Here is a 17314-nt window from a genome sequence, read left to right on the forward strand (position 1 = left end):
AAAACGACGCATAGCGACGTGCAGTGCACGACGCTAGTGTGAAAGTAGCCTAAACGCTACGTTTCCCTGCGTTTTTGTCTGTAACATGTGCACTGCAGATTTTCTTTTTCATAGGTTTACATGGTACTGTACAATGCATAGAAAACTCCTGCGAATTTGCAGCGGCCAATGTGCTGCGGATCCGCAGAAAATCCGCAGCGTGTGCACATAGCCTTACCGGTCAGTGCTAGTTATCCAGAATGACAGCAACGTACACGAAGGTAAAGCAGGCGGAGATCCTTACCAGCTCTCACATGCTGCTGTGTGAGGATAACATAGGGTAATGGGAAGTCGCTGAGCTCACGGGTGTAGATCTCAATATCTTCATTACAGATTTTCATAATAAAGCTGTTTTAAAGATGCCAGACTGTGAGAAAGCCTGTGAGTCCTGCATCTCCCACCTACTCGTATAGAAAGCCTGCGAGTCCAGCATCTCCGACCTACTAATACAGAAAGCCTGTGAGTCCTGCATCTCCCACCTACTCGTATAGAAAGCCTGCGAGTCCTGCATCTCCCACCTACTCATAGAGAAAGCTTGTGAGTCCTGCTTCCCCATCTACTTATAGAGAAAGCCTGTGAGTCATGCTTCCCCTACTAAACTTATAGAGACTTTAGGAGATCTACAGCTGATGAGACGTTACAATGTATCAGTGTAGGTTAAGTAAGGGGGGTCATGGCTTCAGGGAGGGAGGGGGGGGGGTCACGGCTTCAGGGAGGGAGGGGGGGGGTTCACGGCTTCAGGGAGGGGGGGGGTCACGGCTTCAAGGAGGGAGTGGGGGTGGGCCACGGCTTCAGGGAGGGAGGGATCACGGCTTCAGGGAGGGAGGGGGGGGGGTCACGGCTTCAGGGAGGGAGGGAGGGGTCACGGCTTCAGGGAGGGAGGGGGGGGGTCACGGCTTCAGGGAGGGAGGGGGGGGGTCACGGCTTCAGGGAGGGAGGGGGGGGGTCACGGCTTCAGGGAGGGAGGGGGGGGGTCACGGCTTCAGGGAGGGAGGGGGGGTCACGGCTTCAGGGAGGGAGAGGGGGGGTCACGGCTTCAGGGAGGGAGGGGGGGGGTCACGGCTTCAGGGAGGGAGGGGGGGGGGTCACGGCTTCAGGGAGGGAGGGGGGGGTCACGGCTTCAGGGAGGGAGGGATCACGGCTTCAGGGAGGGAGGGGGGGGGGTCACGGCTTCAGGGAGGGAGGGAGGGGTCACGGCTTCAGGGAGGGAGGGAGGGGTCACGGCTTCAGGGAGGGAGGGAGGGGTCACGGCTTCAGGGAGGGAGGGGGGGGTCACGGCTTCAGGGAGGGAGGGGGGGGTCACGGCTTCAGGGAGGGAGGGGGGGGGTCACGGCTTCAGGGAGGGAGGGGGGTCACGGCTTCAGGGAGGGAGGGGGGGTCACGGCTTCAGGGAGGGAGGGGGGGTCACGGCTTCAAGGAGGGAGTGGGGGTGGGCCACGGCTTCAGGGAGGGAGGGATCACGGCTTCAGGGAGGGAGGGGGGGGGTCACGGCTTCAGGGAGGGAGGGAGGGGTCACGGCTTCAGGGAGGGGTCACGGCTTCAGGGAGGGAGGGAGGGGTCACGGCTTCAGGGAGGGAGGGAGGGGTCACGGCTTCAGGGAGGGAGGGAGGGGTCACGGCTTCAGGGAGGGAGGGGGGGGTCACGGCTTCAGGGAGGGAGGGGGGGGTCACGGCTTCAGGGAGGGAGAGGGGGGTCACGGCTTCAGGGAGGGAGAGGGGGGTCACGGCTTCAGGGAGGGAGGGGGGGGGTCACGGCTTCAGGGAGGGAGGGGGGGGTCACGGCTTCAGGGAGGGAGGGGGGGGTCACGGCTTCAGGGAGGGAGGGAGGGGGGTCACGGCTTCAGGGAGGGAGGGGGGGGGTCACGGCTTCAGGGAGGGAGGGAGGGGGGTCACGGCTTCAGGGAGGGAGGGAGGGGGGTCACGGCTTCAGGGAGGGAGGGAGGGGGGTCACGGCTTCAGGGAGGGAGGGGGGGGGGTCACGGCTTCAGGGAGGGATTCACAGCTTCGGGGGGGGGGGGCACTAGTCCTTCCGGGGTCCAGCTCAGCAGGGTGACCACCAATGTTTGGACTTTCCCTATATTGCAGCAGGAGGGGCCATGATTGCCCACACCCAGGATTTACATTGAGGGGTCTCAGAAAGTCAAGTGATAACACATAAGTAGGGGTCCTGGAATGAATGGAGTCCAGGAAATCAAGTGACAAACAATGTAGCCACCATTGCTCCACACAGTCCTGCATACGTGATATGTACCTACTGATTACTGGGAAAAAGTAACAATCAATATGGCGGCCTCAGGAAAAAAATGTACAAGGGTATACTGAGGGCAGAAGAACTACAACCCCCAGAATGTGCTGCGTCACCAACACTGCACATACTCACCTCAGAGCCAGAAGACGTGACTGAGATTCCACAGCGCCACCTGGCGGCTCCTCCGCACACTGCAGACAGCTGTTTTAAATAAAAGGGTGTGGTCTAAATCAACATAGGGGCGGGGCTCCTCAGACTGCCCGGAGGCTGCTGGGAAGAGAGAACTGCGCGCGGGAGGGAACGTCGCGGTGAGGAAAGACGGTGCTGTGTGCGCGCGTGCGTGACCGAGAGTGCGCGTGTACCGAGAGTGCGGAGCCCCCGACACTGTATATATTTGTACAGAGAGTGCGGAGCCCCCGACACTGTGTATATATATGTGTGTACAGAGAGTGCGGAGCCCCCGACACTGTGTATATATATGTGTGTACCGAGAGTGCGGAGCCCCCGACACTGTGTATATATATGTGTACAGAGAGTGCGGAGCCCCCGACACTGTGTATATATATGTGTGTACAGAGAGTGCGGAGCCCCCGACACTGTGTATATATATGTGTGTACCGAGAGTGCGGAGCCCCCGACACTGTGTATATATATGTGTACAGAGAGTGCGGAGCCCCCGACGCTGTGTATATGTGTGTACAGAGAGTGCGGAGCCCCCGACACTGTGTATATATATATATATATATATATGTGTGTACCGAGAGTGCGGAGCCCCCGACACTGTGTATATATAATGTGTGTACAGAGAGTGCGGAGCCCCCGACACTGTGTATATATATGTGTGTACCGAGAGTGCGGAGCCCCCGACACTGTGTATATATATGTGTACAGAGAGTGCGGAGCCCCCGACACTGTGTATATATATATATATGTGTACAGAGAGTGCGGAGCCCCCGACACTGTGTATATATATGTGTGTACCGAGAGTGCGGAGCCCCCGACACTGTGTATATATATGTGTGTACCGAGAGTGCGGAGCCCCCGACACTGTGTATATATATGTGTGTACCGAGAGTGCGGAGCCCCCGACACTGTGTATATATATATATATGTGTACAGAGAGTGCGGAGCCCCCGACACTGTGTATATATATATGTGTACAGAGAGTGCGGAGCCCCCGACACTGTGTATATATATGTGTACAGAGAGTGCGGAGCCCCTGACACTGTGTATATATATGTGTGTACAGAGAGTGCGGAGCCCCCGACACTGTGTATATATATGTGTGTACCGAGAGTGCGGAGCCCCCGACACTGTGTATATATATATATATGTGTACAGAGAGTGCGGAGCCCCCGACACTGTGTATATATATATGTGTACAGAGAGTGCGGAGCCCCCGACACTGTGTATATATATATGTGTACAGAGAGTGCGGAGCCCCCGACACTGTGTATATATATGTGTGTACCGAGAGTGCGGAGCCCCCGACACTGTGTATATATATATATATGTGTACAGAGAGTGCGGAGCCCCCGACACTGTGTATATATATATGTGTACAGAGAGTGCGGAGCCCCCGACACTGTGTATATATATGTGTACAGAGAGTGCGGAGCCCCTGACACTGTGTATATATATGTGTGTACAGAGAGTGCGGAGCCCCCGACACTGTGTATATATATGTGTGTACCGAGAGTGCGGAGCCCCCGACACTGTGTATATATATGTGTGTACCGAGAGTGCGGAGCCCCCGACACTGTGTATATATATATATATGTGTACAGAGAGTGCGGAGCCCCCGACACTGTGTATATATATATGTGTACAGAGAGTGCGGAGCCCCCGACACTGTGTATATATATGTGTGTACCGAGAGTGTGGAACCCCCGACACTGTGTATATATATGTGTGTACAGAGAGTGCGGAGCCCCCGACACTGTGTATATATATATGTGTACAGAGAGTGCGGAGCCCCCGACACTGTGTATATATATATGTGTACAGAGAGTGCGGAGCCCCCGACACTGTGTATATATATGTGTGTACCGAGAGTGTGGAACCCCCGACACTGTGTATATATATGTGTGTACAGAGAGTGCGGAGCCCCCGACACTGTGTGTATATATATATGTGTACCGAGAGTGTGGAACCCCCGACACTGTGTATATATATGTGTACAGAGAGTGCGGAGCCCCTGACACTGTGTATATATATATGTGTGTACCGAGAGTGCGGAGCCCCCGACACTGTGTATATATATGTGTGTACAGAGAGTGCGGAGCCCCCGACACTGTCTGTATATATGTGTGTACAGAGAGTGCGGAGCCCCTGACACTGTGTATATATATGTGTGTACCGAGAGTGCGGAGCCCCCGACACTGTCTGTATATATGTGTGTACAGAGAGTGCGGAGCCCCTGACACTGTGTATATATATGTGTGTACCGAGAGTGCGGAGCCCCCGACACTGTCTGTATATATGTGTGTACAGAGAGTGCGGAGCCCCCGACACTGTCTGTATATATGTGTTCAGAGAGTGCGGAGCCCCCGACACTGTGTATATATATGTGTGTACCGAGAGTGCGGAGCCCCCGACACTGTGTATATATATATATGTGTGCAGAGAGTGCGGAGCCTCCGACACTGTGTATATATATATATATGTGTGTACCGAGAGTGCGGAGCCCCCGACACTGTGTATATATATGTGTGTACAGAGAGTGCGGAGCCCCCGACACTGTGTATATATATATATATATGTGTGCAGAGAGTGCGGAGCCCCCGACACTGTGTATATATATATGTGTACAGAGAGTGCGGAGCCCCCGACACTGTGTATATATATATATATGTGTGTACAGAGAGTGTGGAGCCCCCGACACTGTGTGTATATACAGTGGGGCAAAAAAGTATTTAGTCATTCAGCAATAGTGCAAGTTCCACCACTTAAAAAGATGAGAGGCGTCTGTAATTTACATCATAGGTAGACCTCAACTATGGGAGACAAACTGACAAAAAAAAATCCAGAAAATCACATTGTCTGTTTTTTTATCATTTTATTTGCATTTTATGGTGGAAAATAAGTATTTGGTCAGAAACAAAATTTCATCTCAATACTTTGTAATATATCCTTTGTTGGCAATGACAGAGGTCAAACGTTTTCTGTAAGTCTTCACAAGGTTGCCACACACTGTTGTTGGTATGTTGGCCCATTCCTCCATGCAGATCTCCTCTAGAGCAGTGATGTTTTTGGCTTTTCGCTTGGCAACACGGACTTTCAACTCCCTCCAAAGGTTTTCTATAGGGTTGAGATCTGGAGACTGGCTAGGCCACTCCAGGACCTTGAAATGCTTCTTACGAAGCCACTCCTTCGTTGCCCTGGCAGTGTGCTTTGGATCATTGTCATGTTGAAAGACCCAGCCACGTTTCATCTTCAATGCCCTTGCTGATGGAAGGAGGTTTGCACTCAAAATCTCACGATACATGGCCCCATTCATTCTTTCATGTACCCGGATCAGTCGTCCTGGCCCCTTTGCAGAGAAACAGCCCCAAAGCATGATGTTTCCACCACCATGCTTTACAGTAGGTATGGTGTTTGATGGATGCAACTCAGTATTCTTTTTCCTCCAAACACGACAAGTTGTATTTCTACCAAACAGTTCCAGTTTGGTTTCATCAGACCATAGGACATTCTCCCAAAACTCCTCTGGATCATCCAAATGCTCTCTAGCAAACTTCAGACGGGCCCGGACATGTACTGGCTTAAGCAGTGGGACACGTCTGGCACTGCAGGATCTGAGTCCATGGTGGCGTAGTGTGTTACTTATGGTAGGCCTTGTTACATTGGTCCCAGCTCTCTGCAGTTCATTCACTAGGTCCCCCCGCGTGGTTCTGGGATTTTTGCTCACCGTTCTTGTGATCATTCTGACCCCACAGGGTGGGATTTTGCGTGGAGCCCCAGATCGAGGGAGATTATCAGTGGTCTTGAATGTCTTCCATTTTCTAATTATTGCTCCCACTGTTGATGTCTTCACTCCAAGCTGGTTGGCTATTGCAGATTCAGTCTTCCCAGCCTGGTGCAGGGCTACAATTTTGTTTCTGGTGTCTTTTGACAGCTCTTTGGTCTTCACCATAGTGGAGTTTGGAGTCAGACTGTTTGAGGGTGTGCACAGGTGTCTTTTTATACTGATAACAAGTTTAAACAGGTGCCATTACTACAGGTAATGAGTGGAGGAAAGAGGAGCCTCTTAAAGAAGAAGTTACAGGTCTGTGAGAGCCAGAAATCTTGATTGTTTGTTTCTGACCAAATACTTATTTTCCACCATAATATGCAAATAAAATGATAAAAAAACAGACAATGTGATTTTCTGGATTTTTTTTTCTAAGTTTGTCTTCCATAGTTGAGGTCTACCTATGAAGTAAATTACAGACGCCTCTCATCTTTTTAAGTGGTGGAACTTGCACTATTGCTGACTGACTAAATACTTTTTTGCCCCACTGTATATATGTGTACCGAGAGTGTGGAGCCCCCGACACTGTGTATATATGTGTACAGAGAGTGCGGAGCCCCCGACACTGTGTGTATATATGTGTACAGAGAGTGCGGAGCCCCCGACACTGTGTATATATGTATTGAGAGTGCGGAGCCCCCGACACTGTGTATATATATATATATATATATGTGTGTACCGAGAGTGCGGAGCCCCCGACACTGTGTATATATATGTGTACAGAGAGTGCGGAGCCCCCGACACTGTGTGTATATATGTATCGAGAGTGCGGAGCCCCCGACACTGTGTATATATATATATATGTGTGTACCGAGAGTGCGGAGCCCCCGACACTGTGTATATATATGTGTGCAGAGAGTGCAGAGCCCCCGACACTGTGTATATATATATATATATATATATATATATGTGTGTGTACCGAGAGTGCGGAGCCCCCGACACTGTGTATATATATATGTACCGAGAGTGCGGAGCCCCCGACACTGTGTATATATATATATGTGTGTACCGAGAGTGCGGAGCCCCCGACACTGTGTATATATATGTGTGCAGAGAGTGCAGAGCCCCCGACACTGTGTGTATATATATATATATGTACAGAGAGTGCGGAGCCCCCGACACTGTGTATATATATATGTGTGTACAGAGAGTGCGGAGCCCCCGACACTGTGTATACACTATGTTCCAAATTATAATGCAAATTACATTTTTATCAGATTTTCCTAAATGGTCGGTGCAAATGACAGTCAGTCTAATAAAAGTCATCACCCGTTAGATTATACATCAAATTTTATTGAAGAAACCTCCCAATGATAACAGTATAATCTCCACAATGAATAAAACCCCACAATGCACTGCTCCAAATTATTAGGCACAGTAGAATTTCTAAACATTTGATATAAAGAACTGAAAATGCTCATTTGTGGAATTTGCAGCATTAGGAGGTCACATTCACTGAACAAAAAAGCTATTTACCTCCAAAACCTCCTAACAGGCCAAGTAAAGGCCCTGTCACACTTAGCGACGCTGCAGCGATACAGACAACGATGCTGATCGCTGCAGCGTCGCTGTTTAGTCGCTGTGTGGTCGCTGGGGAGCTGTCACACAGACCGCTCTCCAGCGACCAACGATGCCGAAGTCCCCGGGTAACCAGGGTAAACATTGGGTTGCTAAGTGCAGGGCCGCGCTTAGTAACCCGATGTTTACCCTGGTTACCAGTGTAAAATGTAAAATAACAAACAGTACATACTCACCTTCGCGTCCCCCGGCGTCCGCTTCCTGCACTGACTGAGCGCCGGCCCTAACAGCAGAGCGGTGACGTCACCGCTGTGCTGTGCTTTCACTTCACGGCCGGCACTCAGTCAGTGCGGGAAGCAGACGGCGAGGGACCTGACGGACACCGGAATGTGAGTATGTACAGTTTGTTTTTTTTTACATTTACAATGGTAACCAGGGTAAACATCGGGTTACTAAGCGCAGCCCTGCGCTTAGTAACCCGATGTTTACCCTGGTTACCAGTGAAGACATCGCTGAATCCGTGTCACACACACCGATTCAGTGATGTCAGCGGGACCTCAACGACCAAAAAAAGGTCCAGGCCATTCCGACACGACCAGCGATCTCACAGCAGGGGCCTGATCGCTGGTACGTGTCACACATAGCGAGATCGCTACTGAGGTCGCTGTTGCGTCACAAAACTTGTGACTCAGCAGCGATCTCGCTAGCGATCTCGCGAAGTGTGACGGGGGCTTTATATGTTAACATAGGAGCCTTCTTTGATGTCACCTTCACAATTCCTGCATCCATTGAACTTGTGAGTTTTTGGAGAGTTTCTGCTTGTATTTCTTCCCTCCAGAGCTGCTGTTTGGATGTGAACTTCCTCCCACCCTCATAGATCTTTTGCTTGATGATCCTCCAAAGGTTCTCTATAGGGTTGAGGTCAGGGGAAGATGGTGGCCGCACCATGAGTTTATCTCCTTTTATGCCCATAGCAGCCAATGACTCAGAGGTTTCTTTGCAGCATGAGATGGGGCATTGTCAGCATGAAGATGATTTTGCTCCTGAAGGCACGTTTCTGCTTTTTATACCATGGAGGAAAGTTGTCAGTCAGAAACTCTATTTACTTTGCAGAGGTCATTTTCACACGTTCAGGAACCTTAAAGGGCCCTACCAGCTGGTTCCCCATGATTCCAGCCCAAAACATGACTCCTCCACCTCCTTGCTGTTGTTGCAGCCTTGTTGGGACATGGTGGCCATCCACCAACCATCCACTACTCCATCCATCTGGACCATCCAGGGTTGCTCAACACTTATCAGTAAACAAGACTGTTTGCAAATTAGTCTTCATGTATGTGTGGGCCCAATACAACCATTTCTGCTTGTGAACACTGTTTAAGGGTGGCTGAATAGTAGGTTTATGCACCACAGCAAGCCTTTGAAGGATCCTACACCTTGAGGTTCGAGGTACTCCAGAGGCACCAGCAGCTTCAAATATCTGTTTGCTGCTTTGTAATGGCTTTTTAGCAGCTGCTCTCTTAAGGTACCTTCACACGAAGCGACGCTGCAGCGATAGCGACAACGATGCCGATCGCTGCAGCGTCGCTGTTTGATCGCTGGGGAGCTGTCACACAGACCGCTCTCCAGCGACCAACGATGCCGAGGTCCCCGGGTAACCAGGGTAAACATCGGGTTACTAAGTGCAGGGCCGCGCTTAGTAACCCGATGTTTACCCTGGTTACCAGCGTAAAAGTAAAAAAAACAAACAGTACATACTCACCTGCGCGTCCCCCAGCGTCTGCTTCCTGACACTGACTGAGCGCCGGCCCTAACAGCACAGCGGTGACGTCACCGCTGTGCTTTCACTTTCACTTTAGGGCCGGCGCTCAGTAAGTGTCAGGAAGCAGACGCTGGGGGACGCGCAGGTGAGTATGTACTGTTTGTTTTTTTTACTTTTACGCTGGTAACCAGGGTAAACCGGGTTACTAAGCGCGGCCCTGCGCTTAGTAACCCGATGTTTACCCTGGTTACCAGTGTAAAACATCGCTGGTATCATTGCTTTTGCTTTCAAACACAACGATACACGGCGATCGGACGACCAAATAAAGTTCTGGACTTTATTCAGCGACCAGCGATATCACAGCAGGATCCAGATCGCTGCTGCGTGTCAAACTAAACGATATCGCTAGCGATGACGCTGCAACGTCACGGATCGCTAGCGATATCGTTACAAAGTCGTTTCGTGTGAAGGTACCTTAAATCCGATGAACTTGCCTGGCAGAAATCTTCCTCATTATGCCTTTATCAGCACAAACACATTTGTGCTCAGATACAGTCACAAATCTCTTAACAGTACGATGATCAAGCTTAAGTTTTCGGGAAATTTCTAATGTTTTCATCCCTTCACCAAGGCATTGCACTATTTGATGCTTTTTGGCAGCAGAGATCTTTTTTCTTTCCCATGTTACTTGAAAACTGTCACCTGCTTAATAATTTGGAACATCATTTTTAAGTAGTTTTCCTTTAATTAGAATCACCTGGAAAACTAATTCTCACATGTGTTTAAGATTGATTTCAGTGATCCATTGAGCCCTGAGACACAATACCATCCATGAGTTTATTTGAAAAACAAAACAATTAAATCTTTATGACACTTAATTCCAATTTGCATAATAATTTGGAACACAGTGTATATATATGTGTACAGAGAGTGCGGAGCCCCCGAAACTATATATATATATAGTGTGTGTACAGAGAGTGCGGAGCCCCCGACACTGTGTATATATATATATGTGTGTACGGAGAGTGTGGAACCCCCGACACTGTGTATATATATGTGTGTACCGAGAGTGCGGAGCCCCCGACACTGTGTATATATATGTGTACAGAGAGTGCGGAGCCCCCGACACTGTGTATATATATGTGTGTACAGAGAGTGCGGAGCCCCCGACAGTGTGTGTATATATGTGTACAGAGAGTGCGAAGCCCCCGACACTGTGTATATATACGTGTGTACCGAGAGTGCGGAGCCCCCGACACTGTGTATATATATGTGTACAGAGAGTGCGGAGCCCCCGACACACTATATATATACACTCACCGGCCACTTTATTAGGTACACCATGCTAGTAACGGGTTGGACCCCTTTTGCCTTCAGAACTGCCTCAATTCTTCGTGGCATAGATTCAACAAGGTGCTGGAAGCATTCCTCAGAGATTTTGGTCCATATTGACATGATGGCATCACACAGTTGCCGCAGATTTGTCGGCTGCACATCCCAAAGATGCTCCATACAAGGCAGGATGGATCCATGCTTTCATGTTGTTTACGCCAAATTCTGACCCTACCATCCGAATGTCGCAGCAGAAATCGAGACTCATCAGACCAAGCAACGTTTTTCCAATCTTCTACTGTCCAATTTCGATGAGCTTGTACAAATTGTAGCCTCAGTTTCCTGTTCTTAGCTGAAAGGAGTGGTACCCGGTGTGGTCTTCTGCTGCTGTAGCCCATCTGCCTCAAAGTTCGACGCACTGTGCGTTCAGAGATGCTCTTAGGCCTACCTTGGTTGTAACGGGTGGTGATTTGAGTCACTGTTGCCTTTCTATCAGCTCGAACCAGTCTGCCCATTCTCCTCTGACCTCTGGCATCAACAAGGCATTTCCGCCCACAGAACTGCCGCTCACTGGATTTTTTTTCTTTTTCGGACCATTCTCTGTAAACCCTAGAGATGGTTGTGCGTGAAAATCCCAGTAGATCAGCAGTTTCTGAAATACTCAGACCAGCCCTTCTGGCACCAACAACCATGCCACGTTCAAAGGCACTCAAATCACCTTTCTTCCCCATACTGATGCTCGGTTTGAACTGCAGGAGATTGTCTTGACCATGTCTACATGCCTAAATGCACTGAGTTGCCGCCATGTGATTGGCTGATTAGAAATTAAGTGTTAACAAGAAGTTGGACAGGTGGACCTAATAAAGTGGCCGGTGAGTGTGTATATATATATATATATATATATATACATACATACATACATACATACATACATACATACATACATACATACATACATACATACATACATACATACATACATACAATTACAGAGAGTGCGGAGCCCCCGACACTGTGTATATATATCTATATATATAATTGTCTAAGGGTTTTTCCGTCTGTCTGTCCTGGAAATCCCGCGTCTCTGATTGGTCGAGGCCGCCGGGCCTCGACCAATCAGCGACGGGCACAGCATGGCGACGATGATGTCATAATGGAAATCCCGCGTCTCTGATTGGTCGAGGCCGCCAGGCCTCGACCAATCAGCGACGGGCACAGTATCGACGTAGATGTCATAATGGTTGCCATGGCGACGATGATGTCATAAAGGTTGCCTCGACCAATCAGCGACGGGCACAGTCTGCCGCGAATTCTGGAATCATCATTGTCCATATACTACGGGGACATGCATATTCTAGAATACCCGATGCGTTAGAATCGGGCCACAGTCTAGTATATATATATATGTGTACAGTTAGTGCGGAGCCCCCTACTCTGTGTATATGGAGTTCGATTAGATACAGCAGACAGTATCACACATGGTCGGATTGGATGCATACTCGCTGCCCCTGGAGATGAAGTTCCTTGGGATGTCTGGGCTGCATATATACACATATATACACTGAGTGGTTTTCTCTCCCCAGGACTGAACATCGATGCATCGTCTCATCTTCTACAGCTGCTGACACTGGACGAGGTCCACACGGTGTCATCTCCCACTGCCATACTGGAGCTGATCGGACGCCAGGAACTTTCTATACAGTGACTGCACCAGCAGAATAGTGAGTACAGCTCTGGAGTATAATACAGGAGGTAACTCAGGATCAGTAATGTAATGTATGTACACAGTGACTTCACCAGCAGAATAGTGAGTGCAGCTCTGGGGTATAATACAGGATGTAACTCAGGATCAGTAATGTAATGTATGTACACAGTGACTGCACCAGCAGAATAGTGAGTGCAGCTCTGGGGTATAATACAGGACATAGCTCGGGTTCAGTTTTGATATTCAGTCTGCACCTCTTGTTAAGGCCGGAGACACACTGGTGCGAGATACGGCCGAGTCTCGCTGGTTAAAAGCAAGCTGTGGCACCGGCACTCCGGAGCGGAGCGTGCAGCTGCATAGCAATACATGGAGCCGCACGCTCCGTTCCGGAGTGCCGGTGCCACAGCTTGCTTTTAACCAGCGAGACTCGGCCGTATCTCGCACCAGTGTGTCTCCGGCCTAATAGTGACAGTCTGTGTAATGTTGGGAGCGGTCAGTTCCCCTTTAGTTGATACATGTGATCTGTCGCTCAGGTTCTGATATATATATTGTATGAGGTCAGTTGCGCTCCGGCCTCCTCCTCAGTTTGTGCTCCTGTTGGGTCAGGATTAGCTCTGAGATGTAAATATCCTGTTTTTGGCTAATCCCTGTATTAATCCCCCCGGCCTTCATATAAACACTGATTCTTCCTGTCTGGCACCTTGCGCCTCATTTATTCTTCCTGGACATCCCCTCGTGCCTCACTTATTCCTCCTGTCCGGCCCCTCGTGCCTTATTTATTCCTGCTGTTCGGTCTCTCGTGCCTCATTTGTTTCTCCTGGCCGACCCCTCGTGCCTCATTTGTTCCTCCAGGCCGGCCCTTCGTGCCTTTTTTGTTCCTCCTGGCCGTCCCCTCGTGCCCCATTTTTTTCCTCCTGGCCGGCCCCTCGTGCCCCATTTTTTTTCCTCCTGGCCGGCCCCTTGTGCCCCATTTTTTTTTCCTTCTGGCCGGCCCCTTGTGCCCCATTTTTTTTTCCTTCTGGCCGGCCCCTTGTGCCCCATTTTTTCCTCCTGGCCGGCCCCTCGTGCCCCATTTTTTTTCCTCCTGGCCGGCCCCTCGTGCCCCATTTTTTTTCCTTCTAGCCGGCCCCTTGTGCTCCATTTTTTCCTCTTGGCTTCCTCTCGTGCCCCATTTTTTTTTCCTCCTGCCCGGCCCCTTGTGCCCCATTTGTTCCTCCTGCCTGGCCCCTTGTGCCCCATTTGTTCCTCCTGCCCGGCCCCTTGTGCCCCATTTGTTCCTCCTGGCCGGTCCCTTGCGCTTCCCCCTCCAGCACCCACACCTCTGTACTGCCCTGCACATAATGACACCTTTTACCCTATTATCCGTGATTCCCTCATTTGCCCCTTTAACCCTAGCTCTGCTGCTCCACCTGCGCCTGTGATGGATGCGTCCTGTAGCTGGAGGCTCGGCAGCAGCACGTCTCTGGGGGGCTGCACACAGGCCGGTGCCCCCATAAGACGGAGCCTGTGATGCTTCCCAGCTGGGAATCCCTTCTGTCTGACAGCGGAGGGGGAGGACTGTGAGGAGGAGGAGGAGCAGCGGCATCAACAAGCAAGACCAGGCACAACACCATCCGTCTCCTCCAGCATCCCCTGCTGCCTCCTCTCCTAATAAGGGGATGCCTTCTGGAGGAGACGGCCCCGGCGCCCTGCCAGCCCCACGCTACAGCACGCGTCCTGCGCCCTGCCAGACGAGAGCGGCGTAGTCACCGACCGGGGGGCGCCCGAGCAGGTGGCACAAAAATACACCCCGTCGCCCGGATCTCAAGGCTCCGACCTCCCTCCCGTGCACGCTCGCCACCGATTCCCGCCTTCCCCAACAAAGGATCATGGGATAATAGCGCCGCCAGCACCCAAGGCCACTGGGATATCTCCATCACCCGCTATTCGTCTGGCGTGCTGGAACGCAGGGGCTTCATTCACCTGAAGACCACCCTGTAGGACGGAACAAGTGTGCCAGGCTCAGGACGGGCGCCTGCATCCGCTCCTCCGGAAGTTTCCTGGACAGCGTCTCACGTGGCCGTTGCCCCTGTGGCCAGAAGTCCTGACCTCCATGATACCTTAGGGTGGGCACCTGGCATCCCTTAGAGGGTCCTGCTGACAGGTTCATTTCCTTTGTGTGCCGATACCATTGACCGTTACCCTACAGGTGGTGGTGGGGGCACCCGGGCCTGCGGTTACCTTGTGCCTGTGCCCTGTGGACCCTTACTGCGGACCACGCTGAGTGCAAGGAGGGCGAGGGTCCTGCTAATAATAGGAGCAGATAAGTGTCAGCCGCTGTTCCCAGCATGACTGCCGGCTCCAGGGATGAATGCGCTGCCAGCCCTGACTGCTATTGTCTGACTAGACTGCCTGCTGAGGCTTAAAGGGTTAACAGCGCCCCCACCCCCGGCACACGTGCAGATGAGCCCCCGGGATTGGCACTGACAGTCCGCGGTTGATGTGAGTACAGGTGTCGGGCGGCAGCAGGTGCAGGGGCACTGCCCGGCATTATTGGATTGTCTCCTAGACCCTCCCCGTATATTACCCGGCCCCAGGTGAGAGATTAGCAGTCACCAATGAGCCGCCAGAAGACCACGGGCATCGGGTAGCTGCACGGCCTGAGGTTCGCACTCCGGTAATCCCGGCTTCTCCGTACCCCGAGCTTGGGACACTTTGGCTCTGCCCCGTGGACCCGACTCTGGCTCTGCCCCCTGGTACATTACTTTTTTCTCTGCCCCGTGGTACAGGGAACATTACTTTGGCTCTGCCCCGTGGTACCGGGAACATTACTTTGGCTCTTTGTGGTGGGACTGGAGACCTCTCTATGTAACGTTTTTTGGATATACTTTGAATCGGACTCGGACATTGTACGTGTTGTTTTAGAGGTGGCACGTACCACCAGCCTTCATGTGATCGGTGTGAAGGAGGATAGACGGCAGCGGCTACCCATGGGATAAGGATGCCTGTCCGAAGAGGTCACGTCGCCCCTCAGAACACCTTTCTGGACACCATTATAAGGAAATTCGAAGGACAAAGTAAGAAATAGATTATTGCTGGGTCTCATCCTAAGATGTTCATGTATACGGGGTCCCTACATGTGATGTACCCATAGCCGACCATATATACGGGGTCCCTACATGTGATGTACCCATAGCCGACCATGTATACGGGGTCCCTACATGTGATGTACCCATAGCCGACCATGTATACGGGGTCCCTACATGTGATGTACCCATAGCCGACCATGTATACGGGGTCCCTACATGTGATGTACCCATAGCCGACCATGTATACGGGGTCCCTACATGTGATGTACCCATAGCCGACCATGTATACGGGGTCCCTACATGTGATGTACCCATAGCCGACCATGTATACGGGGTCCCTACATGTGATGTATCCATAGCCGACCATGTATACGGGGTCCCTACATGTGATGTATCCATAGCCGGCCATGTATACGGGGTCCCTACATGTGTTGTACCCATAGCCGACCATGTGTACGGGGTCCCTACATGTGATGTATCCATAGCCGACCATGTATACGGGGTCCCTACATGTGATGTATCCATAGCTGACCATGTGTACAGGGTCCCTACATGTGATGTATCCATAGCCGACCATGTATACGGGGTCCCTACATGTGTTGTATCCATAGCCGACCATGTATACGGGGTCCCTACATGTGATGTATCCATAGCCGACCATGTATACGGGGTCCCTACATGTGATGTATCCATAGCCGACCATGTATACGGGGTCCCTACATGTGTTGTATCCATAGCCGACCATGTGTACGGGGTCCCTACATGTGATGTATCCATAGCCGACCATGTATACGGGGTCCCAACATGTGATATATCCATAGCCGATCATGTATACGGGGTCCCTACATGTGTTGTATCCATAGCCGACCATGTATACGGGGTCCCTACATGTGATGTACCCATAGCCGACCATGTATACGGGGTCCCTACATGTGATGTATCCATAGCCGACCATGTATACGGGGTCCCTACATGTGATGTATCCATAGCCGACCATGTATACGGGGTCCCAACATGTGATATATCCATAGCCGGCCATGTATACGGGGTCCCTACATGTGTTGTATCCATAGCCGACCATGTATACGGGGTCCCTACATGTGTTGTATCCATAGCTGATCACTGTGTTATCTGTGGTGTTCCAGGGACTGCAGGTGACATCTACTACATTATCTGTACTCAGAGTTATCACTGTGTTCTCTGTGGTGTTACATGGGACTGCAGGTGACATCTATTACATTATATGTATATAGAGAGATCACTGTGTTATCTGTGTGTTACATAGGACTGCAGGTGACATCTAGTACAGTGTTGTTCTCCGTTGGACTTTTCCTTGGTTCCCATTGTTTCGTCCGTCCTTTTGGCAGATAACTAGTGCGGATGTGATGAGTGTAGCCCCGATGTCGGTGTTTTATAACGTGTACTGTCCCTTTAATTAGCGCAGTCACAGTGTGTGAAGCTGTGTATATAGCGGGTACTTTGGGCTCTGGCTTTTCTCAGCGAGTGTTCTGTTTGTAAAGAAAAAACATTATCGCTGACCGTAGAGACCAATCAGACGTCTCCTTTCACTTTCTATACCTCTTTAGCGGTCGGTCGTCTGCTTTGTGGCTTCTTTCCATCGCACAAGGTTTTGT

General features: G+C 50.9%; 1 protein-coding gene across 3 annotated transcripts in view; it reads left to right on the plus strand.

Moving 5' to 3' along the window:
* The first annotated feature begins 2511 nt into the window (after window positions 1–2511).
* KCNH2 (potassium voltage-gated channel subfamily H member 2) overlaps window positions 2512–17314 on the plus strand; it is a 301321-nt gene continuing 286518 nt past the window's right edge. For 2 of the 3 annotated variants that reach the window (XM_077267972.1, XM_077267974.1), the window contains exons 1-3: window positions 2512–2594; window positions 12491–12628; window positions 15517–15668. In XM_077267972.1, the coding sequence (XP_077124087.1) occupies window positions 15593–15668 (76 nt within the window). In that variant the 5' untranslated portion in view covers window positions 2512–2594; window positions 12491–12628; window positions 15517–15592. Of the gene's footprint in view, window positions 2595–12490; window positions 12629–14196; window positions 15669–17314 lie in introns of those variants that run through there. The other variant, XM_077267973.1, reaches the window with a different exon arrangement.

Source organism: Ranitomeya variabilis, chromosome 6, assembly GCF_051348905.1.
Source record: "Ranitomeya variabilis isolate aRanVar5 chromosome 6, aRanVar5.hap1, whole genome shotgun sequence".
NCBI lineage: Eukaryota > Metazoa > Chordata > Amphibia > Anura > Dendrobatidae > Ranitomeya > Ranitomeya variabilis.